Raw genomic sequence first — 12,519 nt, forward strand, 5'->3', positions numbered from 1 at the left:
CACATCCTTTAACATAAATGATGCCCCTTCTTTTCACAAACAAAAAAAATTAAGGCAGCTACCCTATAGGAGCATCTATTCCCTGTCCATGGTCTGACATTGTCAGACCCCCTCACCTCCCAAAGTAGTCACTGATGGAGAGAATAACTCTTACCAGGAGATCAGAGGGCCCCAAAGCCTAGCTCAGGGAGTCCTAGAGAGCTAGCCCAGGTCCCCAAAGGGGCTTCTTCTCTTGGGAGTAGATAGAGGGGCAGGGGGGAAGGATTGTTGTCCAAGGAGGGGGGAACAAGAAAACTGGATGGAAAGCCACAAAGCTGTTACACAGGTCAGAGAATTCTTCCCTACCCCCATCCCTGCACTTAAAAGATTAACAGTCTTATTACAGTTGTAACATACAGGACATACATCCCTTTCCTTCTCCCACTCCCTGTCCCTTCCCCTTCCCACTCATTAAGTCTCCTTCATTATGAAGATATGTCTATGTACAGCCCTATAAGGCTTTCCCTTCAAGCTGGAAGAGATCTCACAGTTCAGGTGGAGAAAAGGAAAGTGACTGACCCAAGGTCACACTGGAAGTAAGTGGCAGAGTTGGAGATTGGAGTCCAAGCCTGCTGACTCCTAGTCCAGGGCTCTGTCCACTTCCTAAAGTCCAAGTATTCCATTCTCTTCACGCATAAATTAGAGGGGAACTAATATTCCCTACTGAGAAGAGGAGGTCCTGCAGGAGCCACCTTCCTCTGGAGTGAAAGCCTGGAGCTGGCCAGCATCAGTCCATCTACCAGGTTTGCCACAGAGGCCTGGGAGGGCGTTTGAGGGAAGGCTGCTTCCCAGGCCCAGGAGCTGGGAAGCAGGGAGCCCGCCCCTCAGGGGCTGCCCAGGAGCTTTTCTGGAAGTAGCTGTGCAACTTTACCTGGGTATGGGTCTGGGCATTGTGAAAGGGGTGGAAGTGGAAGGCATCCTGCATGTAGGAGCATAACCCTCCTTCTGTCTGGAGGACTCCCAGGAAAACCCCAAGTGGGGTCACGGAGAGGTGGACATGCCTGAAAGTGACTGAATAACAACAAAAGTGTGCCAGGCATTGGCATGAGGCCTGGGGACAGAAAGAAAGATAAACATGGTCCCTGTCTGAGAGGGCTCACTCTCTAAGTTGGTGGGGGCAGTGGGGGAGGAGGTAAGGTGACAGGCCCAAGGTCCTGCTGGGAAGAAGTAACAGAGATACCTTCTGTCTGGGGCCTCTGCGTGCCACACAGCTGCTCCTCTTGCCACCCTGGAACCATTTCTGAGAACCTTAGTGCTGTCAAACAAGGCCCAGAAGCATCACCTGCTGCCTGTGGTTCCATCTAGCTAATATGTAGAGGGCAGTGGGGAGTGGAAGCCAAGGGGGTCAAGCCCAGCAGAGGCAGATCACACAAGCTGGGCTGTGAGTCAGAGTTAGCCCCTCTTCCTCCACAATCCAAAAGGAGAGCACCCCAATGGGGGTTTTCCCCATGGGATGGTAGCATCTAGTTCTGGAATTACAAGAAACCTCCGAGATCACCAGTGCACCTCTCCTAATTTCCGGATGGGGACATTGAGACAAGAGAGGTGAAGTGACTGATCCACTGTCACACAGTGGGTAAAGGCTAGAAGGGGGATCTGAGCCCAGGGCTCTGCCTACTGTGCCCCCTTCATCAGACCAGAGGTTAGGAGAACCTGATTTCAGCTTCTTGGGACCACTATGAGGAGCAAAAAGTGTCCACCTCCAAATTAGCCTCTAAATGCATATTACAAAAACAGAGGGAAAAAAAAAACTGTATTTCTCATAATTTGCATTTTTATGTAAACTATCATCTCCAGCACAATGCACATATTTGACTTTGTTATTGAATTTTTCATTGGCATTTCTTTTAGAAGAATATACCCTTTCCTGATGTGACTGAAGGGCCTCCATCATTGGAGAGGACTCAGGCCCCCAGCATGGCCCAACCCAAATAGGTGAGGCAAAGAGTAGGCGCTAACCAGGGTCAGGGACTAAGGGACCAGAAGCTAACTTGTGAAGCAGAGAACACAGACAAGGGGGGCTGCCCTTGTGGTCCAAGGATCTATTTTATCCAATATCTAGTTTTCATGTATTCAAATATACAATATGCATTATTGATTACTGGACTTGTTTATTTTACATGACCTTAATTTTTCTCTCTCTCTCTCCCTCCCTCCCTCCATCTCTCTCTGTGTCTGTCTCTGTGTCTGTCTCTGTCTGTCTCTCTCTCTCCGTATCTCTCTCTGTCTCTCTGTCTCTCTCAGTCTCTGTCTCTATCTCTCTGTCTCATTCTCTCTCTCTGTCTCTCTTTGTCTCTGTCTCAGTCTCAGTCTCTGTCTCTCTGTCTCTGTCTCTCTCTGTCTCTCTCTGTGTCTCTCTCTCTCTGTCTCTCTCTGTGTCTGTGTCTCTCTCTCTCTGTCTCTGTCTGTGTCTCTCTCTCTCTCTCTCTCTCTTCCCTTCTCCAGAGGCCAGAAAGATAATAATTCCAATCCTGGCTCTGCCCCTTCCTCTCTTTCTGTCAGATCCCTTCCCTCTCTGGCAATCAGCTTCATCTAGAAATGAGAAGGCTGAACTTCTGGTCTCTGGGTTGCCTTCTGGCTCATCCTTTCATCATCTCTTTACCTATAATATGGGGGTGATGATGCTTGGTGCATCTCCCTCCCAAGGGCTGTCCCGGAGCTCAGCTGAATTAATATGGGTAAAGTGCTTTGTGGACTTGAAGGTGTGCTATGAATGCCCACTACTGGGTTGTTTGTCTAGACCTGTGTGGGGAACTCCCAATGCCCAAACTCCCTCCACCAGTTCAAACCTGCCCCTCTCTAACATAGAGTTGCTGAAGGCACTGAAAGTTTAGGGTCACACAACCAGAACCCTAATTGTCCTGGCTCCAAGGCTGACATTGTCTCTCATTTTTATTATCTGAAGTAAGTGGGTGATTTGAGTCCAGACTCATCTTCCAGGCATATACAAATCGTATCTACAGGATGAACCATCCCAGAACTGTCCCCCAAAACACCCTAGGAAGCTAGAGGTGAACATTCATGATGAAATGAAGAGTAGGAAATGGGAGGAGAAAGGCCAGCCCAGGCTGACATGCAATAAAGCTTTGATTATAACATTAGATATGAAAGAAGCTAGAGTGATTTCATGAGCAACAGACTGCAGCTCTTCTTCTGGCAATCATGAAATGGATCTCATTGGACATGTGGGGTGGCATATTAAGGGAAGATTTCAGGAATAAAATAACTTTGTTTAATGTGAGCCCACCACAGGTGTAACGGGACCTAGTAAAGGTGGGAGGAACTTGTCACCTAAAAGGGAAAGTTGGAAGTGTCAGACAGGGAAGAATGTGGATGAGAGATACCGCTATGGCTGGTTACTGTCCCTGAAAGCTTCCAATATGATGCCAAGTAAGAACGGGATTGTTTTTTGGGGAGGAGAAGCTGAATCTTTGTCCCTATGGCCCATGAGGAGGCCAATTCAGGGTATCAGCTGTCTCCCACTTTGCCTTACTATGGCAAGATACCTGAGTTGACTTTAAAGATCCCCATTACCACAAATGACTCTACCTAGAGTCACCAGACCATTGTGGAAAGGAAGGAAGGTGTTGGAGTGACAAGAGCTCTGGGAGAGGCAGAGACATAATAACCAAGGTCAGACCACTAGGTCTCTTCCCCAAGGAGCTACATTTAGTGGTGCCTTTATCAATGCCTAAGAAGCAGGCTTTAGAACTCATCATCAAGAGTAGTTAAAACAGGAAGCTGATAGATGGGGAGTCAGAAAGGATCCCTCCTTACCCTGTCAGGCATCCTCCTCTTGCCCCAGATGCGAAGATCCCTTCTTGCAACTCTGTTTAAGTATTATTGTGTTGCAAGTAAGGACAAGCAGGATGATTTCAGAAAAACCTGGAAAGACTTACATGAACTGATACATAATAAAGTGAACAGAACCAGGGTTACATTGTACAAAGTAACAGCAATATTGCTTGATGAAGATCTGTGAATGACTTAGTTGTTCTCAGAAATACAATGACCCAAGACAATCCCAAAGGATTAATGATGAAGTTTATGGTTTGTCTCCAGAGAAAGAACTGATATTAGCTGAATATAGACTGAAGCATGCCATTTTTCTTGAGTCTTCTTATACAAAAAGACTAATATGGAAATGCTTTACATAAAAACTCTCTGTTTAATTAAAGATAGGCTACCACCGTTTTTTTTTTTCCCTTGGAAGGGGGAAGGGAAGGCAGTTGGGATTAAGTGACTTGCCCAAGGTCAGATAGCTAGTAAATGTCAAGTGTCTGAATTTGAACTCAGGTCCTCCTGACTTCAGGACTGGTGGTTTATTTACTGTGCCACCTAGCTGCCCCAGAATTCTACTATTCACCCATAAGGTTTTCTGCAGAGGTAACCAAGAGCCAACCTGGGCATTAGGCTACCTGTCCTCTCACTGTACCTCCTCCATACCCTAGAACAGTAACCCTCTGAAACTGAACTTCAGAAACAATGCCTCACCTCCTTAGGGGAGTTTATCCTTAGGACTCAGTCGTCCTAAGGGTGTGTCCAAACTCACTTGACCCTGTTGGCTCTCTCTAGCAGACCCCAGACCATATGGTATCTTCTCTCTCATTATAAGTGTCTTGCCTTCTGGTCCTGCCTTTCATTTCTTGCCCCAGAGCTGTATTCGAGACTACCACTGGTCCTGGAAATTGTGTATCAATCACCTGCCCTTTGGTTCCTCTCACCATCATTGTGATTCCCCAGACCAGAACTCTCTTCCATGGCCATCATCCCCTACATGTGTAGTCTGTAACATTAGAATATAAGCTATTTGAGGGTAGAGACCATATCTCATTCTAGTTTTTGTTTCCTAAGAATTAATGCTTAGTGACTAGTAGCTATGTAATAAATACTTTTCTTTCCTTCCTTCCTTCCTTCCTTCCTTCCTTCCTTCCTTCCTTCCTTCCTTCCTTCCTTCCTTCCTTCCTTCCTTCCTTTCTTCCTTCCTTCCTTCCTTCCTGCCTTCTTTCCTTCCTTCATTCATGTTCCCTTCCAGAACTGGAATTACTCCCCACCCTAATTTGAACCCTGAGGATACAAATAATGACCCTTCACAAGGTAAAGTGAGCTTCAAGTAGGTTTATTTTGCTTGAGTCTGAAATGCTCAGACAATTAACACAGGTACTTGTAAGAGTAGACACAGGATTACAAAGTTTTACACCAAAAAGCAAACCCTTTGGGCTAGCCAGGAAGAGGTAACACAGTAGCAGCTGCAAGGTGTGGTTGGATTACATTTAATGAAACACCTCAAATGGGTCATCTTCCATTCAGGCTCCAGATGTCCAATACTGAGGGTCCTGGCTGACAAATACACACTTATTTCTTAAAGAACTAGTTGGTTTCATAACAGTCGAGATGTCATTTGAAACAGTCATTTCCCCCCCAAAAGAAGCTGCCTAGTCTCAGGCTGATGAGTGGCTGAGAACCACTGGCATCTCCATTCCTCTATCTGCCTCTGAGTGGAGACAATAGTTGGGGCAGGCCCTGACCTGGGCTGGGACAGAAGGGGAGAAAGCACTGGGCACATGAACTGCCCCAAGGATCCACCCAGCCCTGAAAGCCAGCCTTGTTGACTGCGTGGGACTGACTGTGTGGTTAAAGCACAGGATTTGGGCTTGGTTGTCAGCTACCACACTCTGCATTTCTCCTCGGGGTGCATTACTGTCCCGCTGTGGCAATGGAAAGCTTCTGAGAAGGCTTCAAAGTTTTGCAAGGATCCCATCACCCTGAGGAACACAAGTGGGAGGAGGGATGAAACTATAGTTAGAGACATCTGCTAGCTCAGTGGGCAGCTAGGTGGTGCAGGGGATAGAGCGCTGGACTTAGAGTTAGGAAAACCTGAGTTCCAGTGCAGTCTCAGATACTTCCTAGCTGTGGGACCCTGGGCAAGTCACTTAGCCCTGTTGGCTTCAGCTTCCTTATCTATAAAATGAGCCGGAGAAGTAAATGGCAAACCACTCCAGTGTCTCTGCCAAGAAAACCCCAAATGGGGACATGAAGACTCAGACAAAACTGAACCACGACAAACTGTCAGCTCAGTAAACAACCATGAAGTGTGTGTGTGTGTGTGTGGGGGGGGGAACGGACGGACATACAACTCTAGCATCTTAGGAATGTGATTTAGGAAAGAAATCTGGACTGAGAGGGAGGAGGAGTCTTGGGTTGTGGTGATATCAACAGCCAGGTATCAGAGTGGGCAGTGCACTGCACTTGGTAGTTAGGAAGACCTGAGTTTGAATCCTGCCCCAGACACTGACTGCGTAGTCCTGGGCAAGTCACTTCTCAGCCTCAATTTTCCTGCCTCTAAAATAGCAACTACCTCACAATGCTACTGTAAGGACAAAATATTATCAATTATATCAAAATAATATCAATTATCAAAATAATATCATTTTACAGACAGTATTTCACTTGGTCCTCACAGCCTTGTGCAGTAGGGGCCACTATCTTTATTTTGTGAATAAGGAAACTGAGGCATGACGTATATGTAGGCATTAGACATTTAAAATATAGATTGTATATAGTATACATATAGAATACACACATATGAACACAATGTATTCGTACAATGTACACATATAAACTATATTATAATTATATTTCATTATGTTATTACATGTAATATATGATATGCCACATTATATTATTATATATTATATTACATTATATTATACTCTAGTATATACATTATATAATTATGCATACTTATGAGTATCTTCTATATCAATTATTATATTATATTGAATACATTACGCAACTATATTATATAATTGTATATTATATTGCATATCAATTATGATCATTGCTGTTCAGTCGTTCGAGTTGTATTCAACTCTTTGTGACCCCCTTTGGAGGATACTGGAGTGGTTTGCCATTTCCTTCTCCAATTCATGACACCGATGTAGAAACTGAGACAAACAGGGTGAAGTGACTTGCCCAGAGTCACAAGCTAGTGAATGTGTGAGACTTGAACTCAGATCCTCCTGACTCCAGGCCTAGCACACTATCCATCCAGTTAACCAGCTGCCCTAATATAATATGTGATCATATATCATATCATATTTTATATGCCATAATATATAATTTGATATGATACATAATACAATATATTATGCATGTTGTTATTGTAACAGAGGGAATGGTGATGGTGTGGCCCAGTAGGTAGAGAGCTAGAAGCCCAGAAGACCAGAGTCAAGTCGTTCCCCTGACACCCTCACTTTATAACCTCTCACTGCTCTTGGCAAGACTAAGACTATAAGATGTGGAGGAGCTGCTGACCTGCCTTGGGAGACGGAAATTCCTTCCCTGGGAGTTCCCAATGCCAGTGAAATCTCAGGTCCAATTCCTACCCCAATTATCATTATTATTGTGGGTCCTCATGCCTGCTTTGCCACTAGCTCAGTGCCTGCCCATTGGATGCATAAGTGCTTCTATATGTAAAGGCAGCTGCTGTAATAAACTCTAAGTTCCCTTCCACACTAAACAGGGCTAATGTAATTAGGTGGTACCACATAGGGGAATCTTAATGTCTTTCTTGGCCCTGCCAGTTTTTTGCTGGCTCTGCAGGGAGGCTGGATCACCCTCTTTGATTCTGCTTTGCATTAGGGGCATCTCAGAAGGATCACCATCGCAGGTAAATTAGTTTGCTCTCTGAGCTAAGCTCACCTGGCTGAATCTGAGGGCTGGGACTCTTTCAGGTTATTTGATGGGAAGGGAACAAGATTTAGAACAGGTTTTCTTCACCTTTTGGGGGGCATGTACCTCTTTGGCAATCTCTTGAGAACATTGGTGACAGGATAGAACAAGGACATGCAAGTTTTCTCTGGGGAAAAATAAATATACTTACATGGACTCAGATAATTCTCTTTCCTTCCCTCATTGAACCAAGACTGAGCCTAGATCTAAGGTAGAAAGCTTCGTAGGGGAAGGAGGGAGGTGATGAGTTGAGGGCTGCTATGGCATTCTGCATGCATGCCAACAGCCTATAGTGTGAGGCAGATGGAAAGCGGATGCCTCCTTGGTAAGTGGAGTAATAACTAGAAAGTTTTGTAAACATGGTACATACCACAAACTCCACCCATGGCATGCCAAGCCCTCATCTGGTGGTTTTCTCTTTTAATTATTCTTGTTAGTGTGCTGCTGACCCCTACTGGATTTAGGTTGCTGGAGAGCCTGCAAGTATTGTTATTACTCTCTAAAATAAATGCTCTTTAAATTTGGAAGACTTTAAAATTCAGCGCCCTGGCCCAGAGCTCTGTTGGTCAGCCCTTGTTCCAGCTTTGCAGACAAGACAACTCCCTTCTTCCCCACCTCCTTCTGACTCCCCCATTTCAATCATGAGAGGGTTGCAGGAGCAGCCTCTCCAAATGTATCCAGTCAAGGATACCTCATTTAAAGTCTGCCTGGTTCAGGAAAGAGGAAAGGCCAGTTTATAAGTGGGGTTTCTTTGGATTGGGGTATACTTTAAAAGTCCCTGCCTCTGGGGACATTGAGAGATTTAACTTCCTTGGCCTCAGCAGGTAGGTTCAGTGTGCTTTGCTTGCCTGTATTTCAGAGGACTGTGGACATCTGTCTTTATGGACTGGCTGGCATACTCCGGTCTGTAGGATCCACACCAAACCTGTGGAAAGAGAATGTATGTTCTCACAGAGCCTTAGGCAGCAACTCACACATACCTATGGCAGAATGTAATGAGCCCATCTAGAATTCTCCCATTGATAGCTGTGGTTCCCAGTGGACTTTGCTTTCACAGAACAAGCCCATTCCCCCAATCCAGCCTCTTACCTATCCTCCAAATCTCCTGTCATCAGATCTCAATAAATCAGCCACCATGGATATAAGGATTAGGGAATGGGGGGGGGGGGTGGTGGTGAGATGAGGGTGGAGAGACGTTTTGAGACTGAATATGGAAAAGATCCAGAAACCATGTCATATCATGTCATGTCAGGACTGGTCAAAGGAACTGGGCATCTTTAGTCTGAAGAAGATTAGACTTGGGACAGAGCCTGGTATCTGCTTCTGAGAGAAAAGACATCCTATCAACCAAGGCCATCCCTAAGTGAAAATGGTGGCCCCGAGACATTGTGGGCTTCTCCTTCTGTGGAGGTCTTTAAACAGAGGCTGAGTGACCACTCACAGGGTATGTTATAAAGGGGATATTCCTTTCAGGATGGGTGGGACTAGATGGCTTCTGGGGTCTGTTCCAACTCTTAAATTCTGTGATTCTGTGACTAGCCAGGTGACCTTAGGTAAAGCCATTGAGCCTTCATTTCCTTATCTGCCAAGTAGGGATAAATTAATACTACTTTGCCTTTGAACCAGGACTGTTGTGAAAATTACAGAAGCTGGTAGGCAGAAAAATTAAAATACCTATTACAAGTATGGCTGGCCAAATATTGCAATGCAGTTAGAGGACCTGAGTTGAAATCCCACCTGTCACTTATTTTCCCTCTCCAGGCCTCAGTCTACATATCTGAAAAACGAGACACTTCTAGATCCCTTCCACCCCTCAATCTCTCATGGTTTATCTAAAGAATTATTTTCATTTCAGTAGGGTCTGGATCTACAAGTGCTGTCCAGTCAATGTTTGTTGATTGAACAGATGAGGAATATCTTTCCTTGGGTGAAAGATTTTGTAGGTCCATGTGGAAAGCTGTAACTAGCAATCTTGGCACCTGGGAAAATTCAGCTGAGGGGATGATGGGTATCTTGGGACACACCATAAGGGCTCAATTGAGGAGAAGGCCAGGGAAGGAGGGATGAGAGGTGCTGGGAAGGAAGTTGACCATCTGCTTGTTTCTTCTTTTAATATTTTTATTGCTAATTAAGTGCTAAGCTTTGTTGGTGCAACATTATAGGAGCAACGTTGTACAGGAGTCAGACCGCTCTACATTTCAGCCCCCTGGGGAAGAAGCCCCAGCCACCCTGCCCTAGTTGTGGCTCAGCCTATGTAAGAGCTATCTGAAATCAAGAAAACTTTAATTCCTTTGACTTAGGGAAGTGAGGATGGGCAAGACAAGAGGGGCTGAGGGGCTTCCTCCCTGTCTAGTGAACAGGCTGGAAAATCCCACCTGGGCAAAGTTGACGAAGAAAAGCTGCTCATGTGTAAGATTCAGTCCTGGAAGTCTGGGTTCTTCTCCTTCTTGTTCCACCCATTTTATGTAAGCCTATGTGTGGGACAGATAGATAAGGCCTGTGTTACCCAGAATGTGTGAGAGCACCTCCTCCAACCCATTTGGCATGGGTGCAATGATTGCTAACAGTTATACAGCACAATAGAAACATTTACACATAGCACCTACTGTGTGTGTGCTGGGCACTGTGCTCAGTGCTGTACAATTATTATCTCATTTGATCTTCACAACAACCCTGAGAGGTGGGGGCTGTTATTGTCCCTATTTTATAGAGAATTATAATAATAAAACAATAGATACATTTATATAGTGTCTACTACTTGCCAGGCACTGTGTGCTAAATGCTTTGCAACTGGTATTTCATTTGATCGTCACAACCACCCTGTGAGGTAGGAGTTGTTCTTATGCCCATTTTACAGATGAGGACACTGAGGCAGCTAGAGGTTGAGTGTCTCACATAGCTAACAAATGTCTGAGTCTGGATTTGAACTCAGATCTTTTTGACTTCAGTCTCTGGGCTTTATCTGTGAAATTTTCTGTGAGATATCACTGCTTCTGGGCATCCCTATTTGGGTTTCCATATTTTGTGGCATCACAGACAAAACCTTATAAACGGAAGCTCTCCCCATATAAAGGGCAGGCCCAAGAAAACAGAGGAAGCATCATGGATTAGCAATGGATTAAGAGTCAGAGGGTCTGGGTTCACATTTTGGCTTTGCTGCTGACCGCTTCTGTGACTTTGAGCAAGTACCTTAACTCTGGACTTCTGTTTACTCACCTCTGGCTCTAAATCTATGATCTTACAAATGCCTTGTCCTGTAGGGGAATGGGCTCTGGGTTTAGAGTCAGATGACCCTCCTTTGACTTATGATACTGATCCTTGTTAGCTGGGATCCTTGGACAAATCATTTCACCTCTCTGCCTCAGTTTCCCTGTCTGTAAAATGAGGGGATTAGACTAGATCATTTCTGCCATCTGTTTCTGTTCTAAATCTCAACATCCTTTTGTCTATCCTCTAGTCCTTTAAACACCCAGGAAATAATTTCATAATACAGCCTGATAGAGAGCCCTGTATTGTATTCAAGAGGCACTCAATAGGTGCTGAATGAAGAAATGAAATCCAGTTTACCTTATAAGCTTGCCGAATGCCTCCATTATCAGCAATGTTTTCTCCTAGCGTGCCAATCCCACTCACCTGTGGGCATGAGAAAGGGAAGGCAGGATCATGGAAAGAAGACCTTTCAAACTACTCCCTTCCAACACCGTCCCCTACTGTCCCCTGACATCTGCCTGTCTCATGCCTGGAAGGTTTCCCATCCTTCCTTCCCCTTCTCACAATCCCTAGCTCTTTCCAAGGCTCAGCTCAGCCACCACCTCCTCCAGGAAGCCTTCCCTGATGCCTCACATCATCTCTACTCTTTTCTTTCATAAAGCATCTTCTGCTTTATCTGGTTTTCCATGCAAGGCAACAGCAACAATGGAATCAATCCCCCTCATCACCTCTCTCCCTCCTCCCTCCCTCCCTCTCTCTCTCTCTCTCTCTCTCTCTCTCTCTCTCTCTCTCTCTCTCTCTCTCTCCCTCACCCCATTATAATGTAACTTTTAAAAAAAGAGTTTCAAACTATTTTATTTGGGGGAGGGGCTGGGGAAGTTATTTATTTTTACCTTTTATTTTTTTAAAATAGTATTAGTATTTTTTTCCAATTGCATAGCTTTCAACATTCATTTTTGTAAGATTTTGAGTTCTAATTTTTTCTCCTTCCTTCCCTTCCCTCCCTCTCCCTGAGACAGCAAGCAATCTGGTACAGATTCTACATGGGCAATCATGTTAAACACATTTCAGTGTAGAATGTAGCTTCTTAAAGGCAGGGACCTAACATAATGCCTGGCACATAGTAGGTGTTTTACAAATTCTTCTTGGTTGATTAAATGAATGGTGCCACTGGCCAGTCCCATCCCAACCTCCAGACTCTTGGTTTTTTATTTCCCCAGGTTCCTCTGAGGACTTGATGCTCTGGCTAGCAAGGTGGTGGCTGAATTCGGGTCCGAGTCACTCTCACTCACATGCTGGCCACCAGCCAGGTCCCAGGTATAGTTGCCATACTGGTACACCATGCACTCTGTCTGCTCCTTGAAGTGTTGGGATGAGAAGTTACTCCACCAATCCAGCATGTTTCCATCTTTGTCAAAGTTCCTTCCTGGGGGAGAGGAGGGAAGGGGAGGACCAAGGAAAGACAGCACTAGTTCTAGGAATACCAGGGATGCTAACACATTCCTAAAACACAAGGCCTGCCCTGTTTCTGTCCAT

At 45.1% G+C, this 12,519-nt stretch overlaps 2 protein-coding genes across 6 annotated transcripts in view; both read right to left on the minus strand.

The window, feature by feature from the left end:
* Window positions 1-964, minus strand: part of LOC140507460 (tumor necrosis factor receptor superfamily member 5-like) — a 41,477-nt gene extending 40,513 nt beyond the window's left edge. Inside the window, exon 1 of the mRNA XM_072615545.1 lies at window positions 911-964. Coding sequence (XP_072471646.1) covers window positions 911-964 — 54 coding nt within the window. The remainder of the gene's footprint in view (window positions 1-910) is intronic.
* A 4,178-nt stretch (window positions 965-5,142) lies between these two features.
* The window catches only part of MMEL1 (membrane metalloendopeptidase like 1), a 60,731-nt gene continuing 53,354 nt past the window's right edge, over window positions 5,143-12,519 (minus strand). For all 5 annotated transcript variants that reach the window (XM_072608617.1, XM_072608614.1, XM_072608618.1 and 2 more), the window contains 5 exons: window positions 12,276-12,409; window positions 11,341-11,406; window positions 10,149-10,244; window positions 8,622-8,698; window positions 5,143-5,804 (listed from right to left, as the gene is read on the minus strand). In XM_072608617.1, the coding sequence (XP_072464718.1) occupies window positions 5,705-5,804; window positions 8,622-8,698; window positions 10,149-10,244; window positions 11,341-11,406; window positions 12,276-12,409 (473 nt within the window). In that variant the 3' untranslated portion in view covers window positions 5,143-5,704. The remainder of the gene's footprint in view (window positions 5,805-8,621; window positions 8,699-10,148; window positions 10,245-11,340; window positions 11,407-12,275; window positions 12,410-12,519) is intronic.

The sequence above is a fragment of the Notamacropus eugenii genome, chromosome 5 (assembly GCF_028372415.1).
Source record: "Notamacropus eugenii isolate mMacEug1 chromosome 5, mMacEug1.pri_v2, whole genome shotgun sequence".
In the NCBI taxonomy this organism is placed as follows: Eukaryota; Metazoa; Chordata; class Mammalia; order Diprotodontia; family Macropodidae; genus Notamacropus; species Notamacropus eugenii.